Source organism: Tetrao urogallus (genome assembly GCF_951394365.1).
Source record: "Tetrao urogallus genome assembly, chromosome: 5".
Lineage (NCBI taxonomy): Eukaryota > Metazoa > Chordata > Aves > Galliformes > Phasianidae > Tetrao > Tetrao urogallus.
The window spans coordinates 49600313-49618640 of NC_136818.1; the positions used below are offsets into that span (position 1 = coordinate 49600313).

Sequence of the window (18328 nt, forward strand, 5' to 3'; positions counted from 1 at the left end):
TTTTTGTTGCAAAGCAAACCGCCCCCCTCCCTTACTGCGCGGTAAGGCTGCAGCACGGCAGCCCTAATCGCCACGCGTCTGCTCATTGGGCCTTTCTTCAGATTGTCCCAGCGGGACCGCGCCGCTAGGGGGCGCTGTGGGTGCGAGCGGTAGGAGCCGGCCCCGTTCCGGCATAGCGCTTCCGCCGCCGGAGCAGCGCGTGTGGGCCGCCGCCATGAAGCCGGTAGGGCGCTGCGGGGCGGAGGCGGGGGGGTTGGGGCTGTCTTCTCGCGCGGGCTCGGCTCGCCGTCGAGCCGTGGGGGTTCGTAGCGTGCTGTAGGAAGCGGCGGAGCGTTGTAGGGCTGCGGTACGGCAGCGCGACTGGAGCAGGCGGCGCGGCAGCTCGTTCAGCTCCGGCTGCCCTGTGAGAGCCACGCGCGGCTCTGAGGTGACTTTCTGCCTTCCTTCCCATCCCGACCCCCCGGCGCTGTGGCCTTTTTGGTATTGGGCCCGCGCCGATGGGTGCGCGTGATTTCCTGTGGCACCTGTCGGCCTGCACAGCTGCCGTGCCCAGCTTCGTGCTGCTCAGGCACGCGCGCCCTGCCCGTAGCCTCGGAGCAGAACCTCCGTGTGCAGCTGTGCTGGGGCAGAGCGTGCAAATGGAGGCGGGCCGAGGGAGTGTGCTCGGGCGGGCTGCGCGCCGTGCCGGGCTATGAGGGTGTTTTCTGCGGCTGAAAACTGGTCGGTGTAGGGTTTGGTAATTGTCGGTTTCTGTAAAGCGTTCTTCACGTCTCTTATCGATTTAATGCTTTGGAGTGAGATTGGAGCCCACTGATGCTTTGGTTGGCTTGGAGAAGAAGGGCTCTGGGGAGACCTCGATGTGTCCTTCCTGTACTTGAAGGGAAAGTATAAACAGGAGGGGGTGCGACTTTGTATGTGGCCTGTAGTCCCCTGGGGGGTGGCCTTGGACTAAAAGAGAGGAGATTTAGGTTAGGTGTTGGGGGAAAATTCTGTACTCAGAGGGAGCTGAGGCTCTGGCACTGCTGCCCAGAGCTGTGGGTGCCCCATCCCTGGAGGCTCTCAGGGCTGGGTTGGATGGGGCTCTGGACCCTCATGTGGTGGGGGGCACCAGCTCCTGGGAGAGGGTTGGAGCACTATTGAGGTCTCTTTCATCCCAAGCCGCTTTATGGTTCTTCTGATACGTTCAGATAAACAAGATTAACCCAAGTGTTGGGTCCTGCACTTTAGTCACAACAACCCCAGGCAACCCTACAGGCTTAGGGAGGAGTGGCTAGAAAGCTGTCTGACGGAAAGGGACCTTGATATACTGATGGACAGCCAGGTGCATATGAGCCAGCAGTGTGCCCAGGTGGCCAGGACGGCCAATTGCATCCTGGCTTGTATCAAGAATGGTGTGGTGAGCAGAACTAGGATAGTAATTCTGCCTCTGAGCTCAGTACTGGTAAGGCCTCATCTCAAGTACTGTGTTCAGTTTTGGGCGTCTCAGTACGGAAAAGATGTGGAGGTGCTGGAGCAGATCTAAATAAGGGCAGCAAGGCTTGTGAAGGGCTTGAAGAATATGCCCTATGAGGGGAGACAGAAGGAACTGGGGCTATTCAATCTGGAGAAAAAGAGGCTGAGGGGAGACCTTCAAATACCTGGAAGGTCATTGCAGCAAGGGCAGGGTTGGTCTCTTCTCACTGGTGACAGGTGTCAGGACGAGGGAAAATGATGTCAAGTTGCACTAGGTTAAGCTTAGGTTGGATATCAGGAAATGCTTCTTTACAGGAAGGGTTGTTAAGCACTGGAATAGGCTCTCCAGGGAGGTAGTTGAGTCACCATCCCTGGATGTGTTTAAAAACCATTTGGATGCAGTGCTCAGGGACATGATTTAGCGGAGGGTTGTTAGAGTTAGGGTAGTATGGTTAGATTGTGGTTGGACTTGATGATCTTTAAGGTCTTTTCCAACCTGAGCAATTCTATGATTCTGCGATTCTAAGTTGTTCAGAGCTGATAGAAGTACAGACTGAATGAGATGGCAGCCAACAAAAATAAGTTTAATGAAGGGTTTGAACGTGTCAGTTACGTGGAATTTTCAATTTGTTCCCCAGAGAAAAAACACAAAGCGCGTCCCAAGCTTTCGCAAGTTACTGAGAACTAGTAAAATAAAACTTGACAACAAATTAAAGAATAAACAGTACAAACAGCAGAGTGCTGCTAAGAAGTATCGGAAAGAACAAAAGAAGCTAAGGCAGGCTGTCAGAGATGCTGTCTGTAAAAAACCTTTTCCACTGGAGGATTACAAGAAGAAACATGTTGGTAAGTGCTTGCTCAATGCTGTTTTTTCATAGAAAAGATACAACTGTTACTAATGTTCTGCTGTTCTACATTATAAAATTTTGTTTCAAGAAAACAACATTTCATTTACTGTGCACAGATAAGCACTTTTTTTGTTGTAAAAGAAAGAAAGGGAAGTTATGAAAAATGGAAAATGCAACCATTCTGGCTACAGGGTCTGACAGATGGAGGTGGTAGAGATGTGCTTGCTCTAATTGTTATAGACTGTCATAATAAAGGGGTCATTTTCTGGGTTAATGTAAACATGTGCTTGAAGGTTGATGAGAACAAAGTTGAAGTAAGGTGTCTCAGGTGTAGGCAGCATTAGGTTTATAAGTGTGAGTGTATGTACAGCATCTTAATTTGTGCATGTTATCTCTGAAATAGCTGAAAAACGGGAGGAAGAAGAGGAAGATGAAGCGCTTCCACTGGACATGATGGATGAAGATGACTTGAAGTTAATGGAAGATTTGGCTCGGAAAGCATCATTTTTAACCAGGGATATTTCTTCTAAGTGAGTTTTGTGATGTCTATTTTTTGTAGTATTTTAGTTTTGTTTGGCTTACGTGCAATGTAATACATTTGTCACAAGGTCCCTTTCAGTCTGGTGTTTCTTTGCAGTTCCAGTTTCGTGTTTCCTTAGTCTGTTGGTACATTCAGTATTAATGTAGCAATGTATGTCAGATCATTCATGGGCTCTGCTGCCCTTCATGATACTGTTTCTGCATTGTTCACTCCTGTGAGGTCCATGACTGTGAGATGAGTAGCATTCCTCAAACTAAATAAAAATGACAACCTGTACACGAGGGTCCCATTGGGCTTGCATGCTGGTATAGTCCCTGATGGCAGATCTGCTCAGGGTGAAGTTTTCAGTATGCCAGGGCAGCTGCACATGTAGTGGTAAAAGGAGAGAGCAGTCTGGTCTAGGTGAGAGAGAGGCTGTGCTGAGATCCCAGTAGTTTCTGTTTTTCATCTCTCTATATTTTATGTATCTTTTTCAAATTTGTTAAGATTTGAGGACAGAAATTATGCTTCCAAAGGATGTTTACCTTACAAACTTCATGTGATTTGTTCATTGTTGTCTTACTTTGAAGGGCCCCTGAGGATGTTACTGCTTCATGAATGGCAGCAGCTAGCACTGTGGTTTCCAGATGGCCCTATTGACTCAGACTTGTGAATAACAGCTGTATTTTCTTCATGCTCAGCAGCCAGTTACAGCTGTTGAGGTCCGGTGCATGTTGAGTAGGATTTGAGCACATAGGAAAGGTTTGATCTACACAGGGACATTGAGGCAGTCTGGTGCTGATCTTGCAGTGTTTCTAAGGTGGCTGTGTGATATGTAATATGACACTACCAGTGGTCTTCTTTGCTGAAGCCTACCAGTCTCTGAACACATGGCTTTCGGAGTCCATTACAGATCTGTAGTTGAAGTTCTGTCACTTACAAAACCAAAAGCAGTGTTTCTAGTAAAAAAAGGCTGTGCTGCTCCCTTGAAAAGGTGATTCATCATCCCTGGCTTTTAGTTTATGAATAAGATGAAGAGATAACATACCTTGTAGTTATGCCTGTACTACAGGAGAGTACAACTTTTAACTGTTTTTTGGTAAATGTTGCATGCATATGTTTAGACTCATATAAATATTTCAGTATTCACCAAACAAAGTGGCTGACCTGCCAGGCTAAGTAAGTCTTATCTTGTCTTTGCTCATATCACATTTTCATTTCCTCTAAAAAAGAGATGGGAAGTGCTACGTTGTCATGAATTCAAAAATCCCATATAGATCTGCATTAACATTGTCTCAGTGAGTGGTGACTGGTGCTATCACAGTGAATACACTTCAGCATTCCACTGCATATGATCAGCTGTCATTTGTTTTTCTAAGTGTGAGCACCTAATCCAGCTAGTATACTGTCATACATGGTTCATGTCTAATTAGATGGTTAATTGATTTTGTTTGCCTTGTGTTTTATCAGTGAACCTGTTCACATCAAGAAACGGAAACGTGAGAGCGTGATTGCAAAATATGAGAAGATACCAAGACGTGTGAACACTGAACCAGAGAAGGAGCTCATCCATCTACTCCCTATCAAAGACAAAGGTGGCATTATTCCCCAAACCATGGAAAAGCCAGGTAAGGCACAGACTTTTCAATCAGAATAGCATCCAACATGTATATAACTTGTTTTTTCAGAATTTCTCAGTGTTTATTACAGGCTTGACTCTGGGCTGTTTTTGCAGTTCCTGATGTTGCTGAGGATGAAGAAGAAGATACGGAAGAAATGGAGGTAGCAGAAGGTAATAAAGCATCATGTTTATTTATTTCTCTTTTTCCAAATCGCTGATGGATTTGAGGAATCCATTGCTGTTCTGTAAGGATGTTTGTCATTTATTTTTTTTTAGGGTGTGTGTTACCATTTTACCCAAAAAGCATAACAGTGAGTTAGAGTTTACTTTCTTATGTATTAGGATTCTAGGACCTTTGGGAACAGATTTCCACAGCTGGCTTCAAAATCGTTCCTTCTTTAAGGCATAGAAAATGCAAATATATCAACTGTATTTTTGAAAGAAAAAGTGATTGGTGAAAAACTTGCTGCAAATTGTAGGGCTCCTCAATTTCTTGGCACAGCTGGGGTCATATGTTGACTTTATATGTTATCACTGTGCTTGGGGAAAAGTATTTGAAGATTCAAAAAGATTTTAGTTCACTTACTTTTGCAAACATAAGATTCTAAAGTGGAGCAGGAATCAAACTCTGAGTTAATACGAGCTCTAGCAGGTTCGTTCATAAAGCTGCTTTTACTATGGAACTGTATGTTGTATTGTTGAGTGGGATTACCAGTCATTTGAATGCAGTATCTAGAACTGTGGTTTACAGTATGGTATTTGTTAGTGGCTTCTCCAGTGACTCTTCTCTTTAACTCCTATGCTCTGTGCTAGACTTCAATGAAGAACCGCCACCTCTTCTCACTCCTGAGGAAATGGCTGCTCAAAGGAAAATAAAGCTGCAAGAAAGGAAGATGCACATTGCTGCCTTAGCATCTGCCATTCTCTCTGACCCAGAAAACAACGTAGGTAGCATTTATTTAACATGCATGTGTGTGTGCCTGTGTTGTGCAGCAAGTCAGTAAATAAAGATCTGAAGTGACCAAGTGATAGCAAAAGCAAAAGAATACATCAGTAAAACAAGGGCAAGAACAGTATTGCATCACTCTCTGAGGATTGCAAGCAGTGAAACTGCTGCTATAGATTGTTGCAAAGGATTTGAATCATGTAAGGGTCCAGGTGACTGTGTTGGCTCTGTTCAGGAGTAACTTGGTCCTCTGAATAACTTCAGGAATAATATTGTATCTGGTGTTTCTTACCCAAACTACCTTGTTCCTTAATCATAACCTCTATTTCAGCTCTGCTTTCAGGGTTGTGTATGGAAGTTCTCAGTGCTCATATGCTGGTAGTTTGTTATAATTCTAGGTAATTTTAGAATGGCATCGTAGTTTTAACATTCCCAAGATAAAATTTTGATGGGTTATCCAGCATTTTTTGGTTCTTTATACAATGCTGAGTAAAGCAAGTTAATTGCTTTTTTTTCCCCCCTCAGTGTTTAGAAATGGGGAGGATGTCTTGTGACAGACTTGCAGAATTGTATGTTGTGCTTGGAAATTGGTTTGAGGGTGATGTTCAGCTGACCTCATCAGTCTCTTTTCTTAATCAGATTAAAAAGTTGAAGGAGTTGCGTGCCATGCTGATGGAACAGGACCCTAATGTTGCTGTGATTGTTCGGAAGTTGGTCATGGTTTCTCTGATGGAAGTATTCAAAGATATTGCTCCTTCTTACAAAATTCGGCCTCTGACTGAAGCAGAAAAGGCAACCAAGGTGAAATATCACATTTTTCTATAGTTTTCTGAGTCAGACAGATTTATTAGATCATGCCAAATACTGTTGCTTTAACATGAATTTCTGGTTTAGAACAAAGAACAGCAAATACACAAGCACTTAAGGATGTTGTGAAACTGTGACAATTCGGGAGCAGAAGTGTTTGATTTGAACCTTAATTCTTGCATAATTCTTTCAGTAAGCAGGTGACTGATGGTTATGGTGGAAAATAATAGTATACTAAATAGTATACCAAACCTGAGTGGATGACTTTCATCATAAACCCTGGAATAAGACAGTGGTTTTTGTCACACTGAGGGAAATGGAAAGAAAGCAAATTAAATACCACTGTCACCTCACTGGCACAAATTACTGTGAAGTGCTGAATTTTCAGAACAGTTTCTTTTTGTTTTACTGTATCCCTGAGGTGTTCAGGGGCAACCTGATCTGATGCCTGACTTAGTGGTTGGCAACCAGCCCATGTCAGGGGGGTTGGAACTAGGTGATCCCTTCCAACCCAGACTGTTCCGTGATTCTGGATGTTGTTTGTAAGCAGTTTTGTAGGTGCTTTTAATAGAGCCATGGCTCTAAAATAACAGCTGGATCCAAAATTACACTTTAGTCCCCAGAAATGAAATAGGCCTAGTTAGGAGGAGTGCTTAGACCACAAGAGCATGTCTAGTAATAAGCAGAAATATTGTATTGTTAATACATTTCTAGTAATGCCTGTCTAAAAGGAAAAACCTTGTTAGGTATCTCATACATGTTTTAATTTTGGGGTATTTTTTGTACTACTGCCTAATTTTGGTCTCCAAATAATATTTTACTTGTGTAATGTACACAGGTTAAAAAAGAAACTCAGAAACTGAGAGAATTTGAAGAAGGCCTTGTGAGCCAGTATAAATTTTACTTGGAAAATCTGGAACAAACAATTAAAGGTACCATGAACACTTTTTTATAGTAAATGCGGAATTGTTTTCAGGATCACAGTTTACCTCTGCTGATTGAGTGCTAACCATAGCCGTCTTTTATATAATTAGTATTTCATATAATTGCGGAAGAACGTATGCAACAACTAAAATTGTAACTGTGTAGAAGCTCCTGTGCATTTTGGAAGTAATTACTAACAATGTTATTTTGTGCAGATTGGAAACAGAGGAAGTTGAAGAAAAGCAATGTCGTCTCATTAAAGGCGTACAAAGGCCTAGCAGAGATTGCAGTGAAGTGTCTGTGTGAGCTGCTTGTGGCCCTACCCCACTTCAACTTCCACAATAACATCATTGTTCTCATTGTTCCTCTCATGAATGATACATCAAAAAAGGTAAGTGATTTTCTTATTCAGAAGAGTTCTTGTTTTGCATGAAAAATAATTTATTTCTGAGCTTTATTCCAGTATCCACATATTGTGACCTTATCTTTTCCCTATTTTACAAGCTGTAAAACTGCTTTCTGATTAGTAAATACTGTCAGTGATGTCAATTAGCTGTTCTCATGGAAAAACTTGTTTGAATTCACCTTTCAGATCTCTGAACTATGCTGTGAAGCAGTTAAGAAGCTCTTTAAGCAAGACAAGTTGGGCTTTGCTTCACTTGGTGTAGTTAAGGTTGTTTCTGGCCTTGTAAAGGGTAGAAATTACAATGTCCGACCTGAGGTAAGAGTCTTTCTGTTATACTTCTGTTATACTTCACAATTTTCATTTTTTGAAAGTTTAAAAAAAATCTAAAGGTTGAAGTTAGAATCATAGAATCATAGAATCACAACGTTGGAAACTGCCTATAAGATCATCCAGTCCAACTGTCCCCTCATCACCATTGCCACCACAAGCACTAAACCATATCACGCAGCACGTCATCCAGACGCCTCTAAACACTGCCAGGGATGGCGACTCCACCACCTCCCTGGGCAGCCATTCCAGTGCCTGACCGCTCTCTGAGAGAAGAAGTTTTTCCTTATGTCCAACCTAAACCTCCTCTGATACAACTTGCGGCCATTACCCCTTGTCCTGCTCGCTGCCTGGGAGAAGAGGCCAAATCCCTCTTCACAACAACACAACAACCTTTCAACCCTTCAGGAAGTTGTAGAGTGCAATGAGGTCTCCCCTGAGCCTCCTCTTCTCCAGACTGAACAATCCCAGCTCCCTCAGCCGCTCCTCATAAGACTTGTGCTCCAGACCCCTCACCAGTTTTGTTGCCCTTCTCTGGACATGCTCCGGGACCTCAACATCTTTCCTGTAGTGAGGAGCCCAGAACTGAACACAGTACTCAAGGTGCGGCCTCACCAGTGCTGAGTAGAGGGGGATGATCACCTCCCTGCTCCTGCTGGCCACACTGTTTCTAATGCAGGCCAGGATGCTGTTGGCCCTCTTGGCCACCTGAGCACACTGTTGGCTCATGTTCAGCCGAGCATCAACCAACACCCCCAGGTCCTTCCCTTCTTCACATTCATCAAGCCACTCACCCCTAAGCCTATAATGCTGCATGAGTTTGTTGTGCCCAAAGTGCAGAACTCGACACTTGGCCTTGTTAAACCTCATCCCATTCTGTTAGTGCAGCTACTGGCTGTAGACAAGCAGAATTTCATCACTGTCGGATCACATGGGAAGATCAGAGGTGGGCTGGGCCAGAAAGTTAGAAATAAAGGCAGGGGAAAGAAACTGGGAGCAGAAGAGCAGATCTCAGTAGAGACGTGGGTTATGTCAGGCAGGAAGACTTGAAGTGAGAGAGGCAAATGGAGAGATGGATAAAAATTTGGTTTTATCCATTGCTGAGGAAGAAACTGTGAGCAGAGATGAATGATACAGATGAGAAGGAACATAGGGAGAGTAAACATAAGAATCTGTGAGCAGCAAAGCTCACCAACTAGTATGGAATTCAGGATTTCTTAACCCTTCCTTTCCTCTTCTGTTGACCACCTCTCATTTTATTTATTTATTTTCCCATAGGTATTAAAAGTTTTTCTTCACTTAAGAATTAAGGAGGTGGAATTAAAAAAAGATTCTGAAGACATTGCACCGAAGAAGAAGTTCATGACTTTCAAAGAGAAAAGAAAACATCTTTCAAGAATGCAAAGAAAGGTAATGATTTGTGCCTTTTGGGTGTTGATAACATATTCAATTGTTTCTATTAAGAAGGAATACACCTATCCTGGTTGCCCTGTAGCATCACAGGATGGCTTAAGCAACTCACCAATCATGAATTGTTCCTTTGGAAGGTTTATTCACTGGGTATCTTTGGGATCTGGGTGTCCAGGCTGGTTGGAAACGTTTACTCTGCTGGAAGGTTATTTTACTCAAAATCAATTGTATGTTTTCAGTGGAAGAAAGCAGAAGAGAAGCTAGAAAGAGAACTCCTGGAAGCAGAAGCTTCAGAAAGTAAAGAAAAAAAACTGAAGCTGGTAAGTAATTTAGAAATGATTTTCCCATTTTTGCAAAGTAGCAACTCTTAATCATTTTGTAACCAAGAGTCTCCCTGCTAACTCAAACTGTCAACATTTCATACTGCTAGATACTGTCAGCAGCAGACAGACATCTTGCCTGTGCCAGAGGTCTTAGTTTTATAATGAAGAGCCTTCTCAGCGTACCCAAGAAAGCCAGCTTAGCTATTGTTATTTCCTTCTGTTGTGTGTGCAGAAAGGTATTTGAACGCATTGATGAATGTCCTCCTGGTGCCCTGTTTCTTTTGCAGGCAGCACTGGGTAATGGCTTTTCCCAATTTCAGAGTGGCTTTTAAGCAAGGGAGTTAGTGTGGCTAGCTTGAACTGAGGGAAAGAGAGGCTGTTCAGCAAGGAACAGTGTAAAGGAACCGAATAAGGGGGCAGGAGAGCAGGACTTGAGCTTTTTCAGCATAAGAAGAGCAGAAATGGCAGTGCCAGGACTGATTTGGACAATAAGCTTGGACAGAGAGGTGTGAGTGCTGGGCTAATAGTGAGGCTTTTTCTTCTGCCTTAATCTCTTTGGAGGGAGGCAAGGAAAATGTGCTCCACTCTTTCCTGAAGATCCTGCCATGTCTTTTACCTCACCAGTAAGTAGATTTTGCTGCCCAGTTCCAGTGTGGTGTCACTGATGTTGTCACTTTAAAAATGCATTAATATAATTTAATGCTATGGTACAACATAGTAATATTACTGTACTAGTACTAGGCACATTTTTAATGGAGTTCTAAGTGAACAAGAAATGTCTGCTTTCCATGCTTACATATTTTACTTTGTTTTCTTCTCATCAGCACACAGAGACCTTGAATATTGTATTCTTAACATACTTCAGAATCTTGAAGAGAGCTCAGAAGTCTCCACTTCTGCCAGCTGTGCTGGAAGGTCTTGCAAAGTAAGAACATGATTTACCTTCTTTTGTGTGTATCAGAACAGGCATAAATTGCTGAAAGGCTGTGTGACTCCTGTAGGCAAGGAGAGAAGACTGACAAATATGTTCAAATTCTTTTATTCCTATGCTGAGGTACTTGGCTACTTCTACAAATGTTTTAATGTAATGTGAAATTGCCACAGCAGCATCAGTATGATGCATACCCATCAGGTGTGATGTGATTGTGTTATTTTGTCTGATTGCTTCCTGGAGGGCCTGAGCACTGTCTCTAGTGCTATAGGGAAGCTGAGAACTATCAGCAGGGGGCTGAATTCTCCACATGTGGGAAGATAAGAGATGCTGAGCATTTGATTTAGCGCAGCTTTAAGGTCTGTGTTTCACTAAGTCAGAATGCTTTGAGCTAAATTTGCAGGGGATGTTTAAAGCTTCTCTCTTTGATTCAAGGTTTGCCCACCTCATAAACGTGGAATTCTTTGATGACCTGTTGATTGTTCTCCATTCTCTCATCGCTTCTGATGTAAGTAGTGCTTAGTTGTAGAATTTTCTTAAGATTGATTTCTGGGTACTCAATCAGTTTTGTATTTATAGGACTTAAGCTATCGGGAGAGTCTTCACTGCATTCTCAGTGCTTTTCAAATACTCTCTGGACAAGGTGAGAAATCTTTTTAAAAAAAAAACCCAATGACAATCACCTGAAGTGTAGTATAATTTTATTAACATAACCTCAAATAAGTATATTTACTCCTGTATAGGTGATGTTCTTAATATTGATCCAATGAAATTTTACACACATCTTTACAAGACGCTGTTCAGCCTACATGCAGGTAAGTCTAGGTTCTTATTTTCAGTGTCTCATTAGATAATGTTTACTCTGCTTGTTTGGTATCACAGCCTTAATACAGTGTTAGCAACCTAGTTATTTTTAACAATGTTTAAAGTAGAGTTAAAACACATACTTGTAATTTTTAGAATTTTTGATGGAATGTTTTCTTATAGAAGAAACAGAAGCTGTAATATGTTTTTTCTGTTCAGAGTTGGACTGTCTTTAACAAAAAGGGCTGAGTGGTTACACCTGGGGCACGTTAGTGCTGTGTTTGAACCTTTTGGGCTTTCGTGTTATTTCTCAGGTTCCAGTGCACAGTCAGTAGCAGAATATCTAGTTTTATGTTCCTGGTCATGATTACTTACTCTTTGCATGCAACTTTGCTTTTAAGGCGGTACCAACGATGACATAGGAATTGTGCTCCAGTGCCTGGATGTCATGCTTGCCAAGAGGAGAAAGCAAGTTTCCCAGCAGCGAGCTCTTGCTTTCATGAAGAGGCTTTCCACACTTGCTCTTCATGTCCTTCCACACTCCAGCATTGGGATTTTGGCAACAAACAGAATATTAATGCAAGTAAGTTTTACTTGTCGGATTTTTTAGCTTACAGGTTAAAGGTTGTTGAGTTTTTTGACAGATTGATTTTATGCAAAATATTTTGAAGCATTTTAAGCAAAAATGATTAACACAGAGTAAATATCCTTAAATGCATCTGACGTAGAATATCATGAATGGATTCCTGGACTTAAGTTAACTGTGCTATAATTGGATGTATAGTATAAGCAGCTCAGCCTTCTTTGTGTTGTAGACATTCCCAAAGATGGATCTCTTACTGGACAACGAATCTCAAGGCAGTGGAGTTTATCTCCCAGAACTAGATGAACCAGAGCACTGCAATGCTCAGAACACAGCTCTATGGGAGCTGCACTTGCTGCAGGTTAGTAGTAGCTGAACAATTTAGGAAAATGAGCAGTAAGTAACTACTACCAAATGCAGAGTGGACTTCTTCAGGCTTATCAGTCAAATGTGACCCACGTGAACTGAGCCTTTTCCCTATGCAGAGGAACAACAGCACAGTGGTGTAGGAAGGAACAAGCTTTGAAGAGGGTGATACACCACTTAAAATAGTTCCACGCTGAGTCTTACCGCAGGCTGCCTAATGAAACTCCTTTTGAAGCTCTTTTAATCTGTTAAGATCCCAGATGGTCTAGCCCTTCTGCAGGGAGCAACTTATACCTCAGTCTGTCATTCCAGGCAGTGTTAATGGTTTGGGGCTTGCAGAGGGTTTCCTCTGCCCTTTTTCTTGTCTTCTGGGAGAAGGAGTTAGGTTAACTGCAAAGAATTTTGCTCTCAGCATAACAGCTCCAAGTGAATAAATGTATGACTAGGTGCTCTCATTCACTTAACCTTAGAAACTGATTTTGGCAGTGCTCACTTTTTCTGTCTAAATCAGAAGCAGATCCTTACATCTTATTGGAGCCAAAATAAATGGTAGAATCCATGGGTAAATACATTACCATTATCCCCCACTCATTTGCTGTTTTTCTTTCTTTCTTTCAGAGACATTATCATCCAACAGTGCAGAAATTTGCAGCTCACCTTGCTGTTGGAGCTCCAGCTGAAGGATCAGGAGCTCTTTCACTTGATTTGAGCAGAAGGTGAGCTATACAAGGGATTTATTTTTAACAGTAGCATGCTAGCAAAACAGCAGCTGTTTGTACTGTATTAAAGGAAAAATAATTATCCATAACATTAAAAGGTTCATTTATTCAGAACTCAATTTCTCCGTTCTTTTGCTGATACAGAAATTTTGCTGCTTTTTTTCTGACTGTGGATTATGATCATTGAACTGTAGCTCTCCACTGAAGCTGGAAACCAAGGTGCAGAATATATCAAAATACAAGAACAGCCATCCTGATTTACACTAAGGATGTGTCTAATTCACTAACCTGTCTTCAGCAGTGGCTGGAAACAAGTGCACCAGGAAGAGCACAAAAAGGGGCAAGCTTATAAGGCCTGAGCTACTACCTACCCTCGGACTTGTTCTTTTATTCTGACTTTTCTGAAGTGTTCCAAGTCTCTTGAAACAAAGTATAAATTTTGAAAACGCAGTATGGCTTGATACAGTTTCTGCAAGTCTACAGCTTATTAGTTAGAAGCTACCTTTTGTTTTGAACCTGCTACCAGCATGCATCATTTAATGGTCCTTGGTTCTTGCTCTGGGAGATGAAGTGAACAGTCTGTTCCAACAGGCACTTTCTGTGTTTCTGTGTGACTTTGTAGATGTCCTTAATTTTGTCCCTCTGCCTGCTATCTCTTCTCTTGGCTGATGGGACCTGGCCCATACAGGAGCCATTGCATGTGTTTCGTCATGTTTTGTTTCCTGCTCTTGAACTTATTTAAAGTATTTTGAGATGAGGAAGTGGAGAAGATGCAGTATTTGAGATGTGGATGATCAGTGAATTACACACTGATGTAACGGTGCTTTCTATTATTTTTCTATCTCTTTTCAGTTCTACAGAGCATTGAGGTCACAGTCCCGTGACAGTACCCCTAGTAAGGAGATCTTGTTATTTCGGGATAGTGCTCAGAACATGTTTGTTTTTTGTGTGAAGCTTAGATTATTTTTCTCTAGTTCTTTTTTTCCATGCTGAATTTCATTTGCTATTTTACTGGCTGTGTCCTACAGTCTGCCTGCAGTTCTCAGCAACAGTTCACTTGTAGCACAGATGACTTGGTATTCACCATCTTCTCCACATTGAGTGGGTTGAAATCCATGGAGCCTGGCGCAGACCTTTTGGAAGCTCGTACTTTCTTTCAGACATTGCAAAAACTGATCACACACACCTGTCTACTGTTTGCTGTGTTTTAACCATTCTTTTTCATGTGATGGTCTTACCCATTCTCCAGTGGCTTCTTAGGTTTTTTTTTTCAGTAACACCATGCAGTAAGGAACTTTGGAATCCTGCTGGAATTTAGCTAGATTGCATTGGCTAGATAACTTCATCTACTTACTTTAGACCTTTTTTTTTAACGCCGGAGTTATAATGCAGGTCAGGCAGTGACTGCTTGGAACAACAGAGCAGGTCAAAGAGCAGGATTTTTGTCTCTCATTTCTTCTCCAGCTGAGTATTTAGACATGTATCACTGGCTTTTACTAGCCCTATTTCACAGGTACAGTCTTTTCTAGTTGATGTTCATTACTCTGAAGCGTTCACTTAAGACGTTGGTGGGTATGAATGGTGTTAGGGGACAAGCTGCTCTTGCTTTGGCAGTATATTGTGTTGAAGGGTATCTAATGACTTTTTCCTTTCACTGCAAAAACTGTGGTTTTGCTATAGGCCTGCTACAGAACTTTTTGAGGCGTACAATATGAAAGGAATGACCTTCAACCCTCCTGTTCCATCAGTAACACCCAGACGAAAGGTAATCCTTTTTTGACCATGGGCTGTACCAATTTAAGCTTTATTTGCTATGTGCAGATATTAGCACACTCAGTTTGGCTTTCTGCTTTGTGTACTTTCTCAGTTAAATATTTTTTAACTGGCGTAAGGTAGCACTGACTTTCAACAGAAGGAAGAAATGCTGTATGAATATTTCCTCTCCCATAGCGTCAGTTAACATAGCAAGATGGATGTGGTATTTGTTTTACTTAACTTTTGCTCTTTGCAGTTGTTCAGTGCAGATTTCTTATCCGTTTCTGTAATTATAAACTAACATTTGTTTAAAAAGCAGTAATAAAAAGCCATCTGTCTTTCCCAGTGTTGGTAGCTGGCAGGACAGGCCAATTCTGAGAGCCTTTGGTTCAGTATGTAGGACACTGATCCCCATAAGTGATAGTTTATGGCTTTGAAGTGTAAATTTGAACAAAGAGCTTTTTGTATGAAGAGGAGAAAGAGGTGAACACTTACTAGCTCTTGAGCACTAGGTATGTTCCAGATGCCAACCTCCATTAATTGTTCAGTGAGCGCTGCATCCTTTAAATAGTGGTAAATAATTCTCTTTCTTCCTAATGAAAACTATACTAACCTTGGCAGCACCTTCACTTTTTAACTCAGTAATGTCTGTTAAAGCACTAAGCATTTTTTTCTTCCATTTTTGAGAAGCAACTTCTGAAAAGCTTAGCTAGTACTTAGCTAGTAAGCTTCTACTTAGCTAGTCTGTCCTCAGATAATAACTGCCTGATGTTTCTGTCCTTCTGGGACATTAGCAGACAGATCGAGGCTGGGAACAGCAGATAAGAGAGAGATTGGATAGTGTTTAGAATCATAGAATCATAGAATCACCAAGGTTGGAAAAGACCTAAAAGATCATCCAGTCCAACCATTCACCTATTACCAATAGCTCCCACTAAACCATGTCCCTCAGCACAACATCCAGCCTTTCCTTGAACACCCCCAGGGTCGGTGACTCCACAACCTCCCTGGGCAGTCCATTCCAGTGCCTGACCACCCTTTGCGAAAAGTAATACTATCTAAAGTAATACTATCTAATGTCCAGCTTGAATCTCCCCTGCCGTAGCTTGAAACCATTCCCTCTGATCCTAGAGGTCCCTTGAATAAGGGAATGTGTAAAGGAGGCAGAAACAAAGGAGGAAGGAAATAGGAGAACGAGCTGTCTTTGGTGGTTATAATGGCAATACTTGGGAAATTAGCTTCAGTGTTGCTTACTCTATGGCTGTTTGACTCATTTAACAATCTTTGGCAACACCTAAGTTTGCGTCCTGCAAGTGTGTGTGTTATGCTGCCATGGTCTGTCAGCACCTCTCCCTGCTGACAGAAGCTCTGAATTGGAATCTTCTTTTTGTGTGCTCCACTAAAGAGAGGATCTCATTTGTCTTTGAGTGCACGAAGTACTTGGCTATGTGAGTATTAAAACTTTAACACAGCTGCAGATCATGCGGATGACTTTCCTTCATCACTAGGGAGGAGTGGAGATCCTCACACGTGGCTCTAACCAGAAGGAATTTCTCAAGACAGGGTCAGGGCGTTCCTTCCTCAGATTCACAATCTCAACTGCTTGCATTATTGGCTTCACTAGCCCTTGGATCTGAGATGGTTAGTTTATTTTTTTAAGGTGTGTTGAACAGGAATCAGTATGCATTTTCCTTCAGAACTGGAAGCTGTGGCTATGTAGAGTTGGTATTCGTCTAAAGAATAGTTAAAAACAAAAAAAATCATCGCCAAAAGAATGATCATCTAAGGCATGCTGGACATGTGACTTCCAAGTGAAACTGGCAGTTGGATCTCAGTGAGCTGACAGTTCTGTAGGTCAGGTTGAGGAAATGGCCAGGGGCATGGGAGAGAAACAGGACTGCTAATTAAAGATACTGGACTTGTTTATTAATATAACTAATATTCTGTTATTTTCAGGACACATTCTCACACGTGGATTCACTTCTAAATCAGGAGCTAACTGAACAGCTTCAACAACACACGAGCAAGACTGTTAGTCACCAAACCTTGGATTTTGCTAAACACTTAAAAGAGTCATCCTTGTCCTAATTGAATTTATCAGTCGTATTCAGATGTCTTCTTAATTATGGACAAAGATTGATTGGAAGAAGTTTTCGCTCATCATTAAAGGAATGCGAGTAGGCTTTTGTTTGAACATAGAAGCACTCAGTAAACAGAACAGAAGCTTTTCACACAGGTACAAGGCCATCTAGCCAGTGTTCCCAGGGCTTGGGGTTTGCAATGTAGAGTCACATCAGTAATGTAAAAAGATACAAACCAAGGTCATTTTAAAATGGCCTGAAACAGTGCATTATAGTATTTCTGTTTATATAACTTCTAATTTTTGTAATAGAATATACACATATGCGTTTCTGAGGAAACACTGGGTTATGTTCATATATGAATAAATATTTTGGAAATACTAATGGAGTGTTGAGGTCTTTGATGTTCAGGATACCTCCAGCTTTGGAATATGTATTACTTTTCATGTTTTTAAATTCTTCTTCTGATGTCTCCAAACTCTTTATCATATTTTGAGATTTTTGCTTTTGCTGTGCATTTGTTCTCTTAGAATAAGACCAGGGTATTTATTAGCAAATTAAGATTACTGAGTTCAATTTCTGAACTATCCTCATAGTTGACAGCTCTACAATGTCTTCAATAAACCATCACTGTGAAGAATACAGGACAAATTCCAGGTAAGAATTTTAAACCTTAATTTTTCTCCCCATTCCCCAAATATCAGCTACTGCCTGGTTGTTTCAGAATTCATTTTCAGCTGCATATTGGCTTTACAAACAATAGGTAAAATATATTGGAGAACTGAAGGATGATAATTGCCTTATTCAGAACTCTGTTCCATAGGGCAGCGTGGTGGTTATTTTAATTATTTTAATATTTAATTATTTTAATATGTGCTTTAACGTTGATTAGACTGTTGGACCAAATTCTATGTGGTTAAATGTAAATTCACAGTTTTGCAATGGGTATCTATCTACTAATGGATTAGAAAATATATATTACTGTGTTGGGAATACAAAACTGTCTACATAATACTGCTGGCAATATGTGTGTTTCTGGCTGCTCAGGTTGCCATTCCTACAGCTTTTCAGGACTTGTTAAGTGATTGCAAATGTGCACGTGACTTAAATTCCAAAGAATTCTAAGGGTGCCATCAGCCTTTGTCAGTTCAGGAAGGCAAAAGGAAAGGGTCAACATCTTAAACCATTTATTTTTTACAACATATACAAATACAAGTTTATTCTTCAAGTCAGCAGGGAGGAAATAGCCTAGGTGGAAAGTTGCTTTTAGAATTGTTCATTTTACACAGTTTCCAAACAATCTAATGACTGGCACGTGGTGACTCCGCACTGTCAGAATGCCATGACATGCGTTAGGAGGCAGAGGAGGGTGAGTGTGCAGCTAACAAGTAAGTCTTTCTGAAATACTCTATGCAGGTATTGGAGCAAACTCTATTCATTGTTATTTGTTTTTGTGTTTAATTTGCTAACCCTGTCAAATGCCTATCACTATTGCAGTTACAAAA

General features: G+C 41.5%; 1 protein-coding gene across 1 annotated transcript; it reads left to right on the forward strand.

The window, feature by feature from the left end:
* Nucleotides 1-497: 497 nt before the first annotated feature.
* Nucleotides 498-16830, forward strand: NOC3L (NOC3 like DNA replication regulator; the record flags this gene model as incomplete). Its single annotated transcript, XM_079535917.1, has 21 exons — nt 498-644; nt 2091-2298; nt 2704-2830; nt 4291-4448; nt 4556-4612; nt 5255-5385; nt 6027-6188; nt 7033-7126; nt 7334-7509; nt 7711-7839; nt 9130-9261; nt 9501-9581; nt 10409-10509; nt 10951-11023; nt 11095-11158; nt 11259-11330; nt 11721-11902; nt 12135-12263; nt 12887-12984; nt 14668-14752; nt 16699-16830. The coding sequence occupies 21 exons, from the start codon at nt 498-500 to the stop codon at nt 16828-16830; spliced, it is 2538 nt and encodes an 845-aa protein (XP_079392043.1).
* Between the last annotated feature and the right edge of the window lie 1498 nt (nt 16831-18328).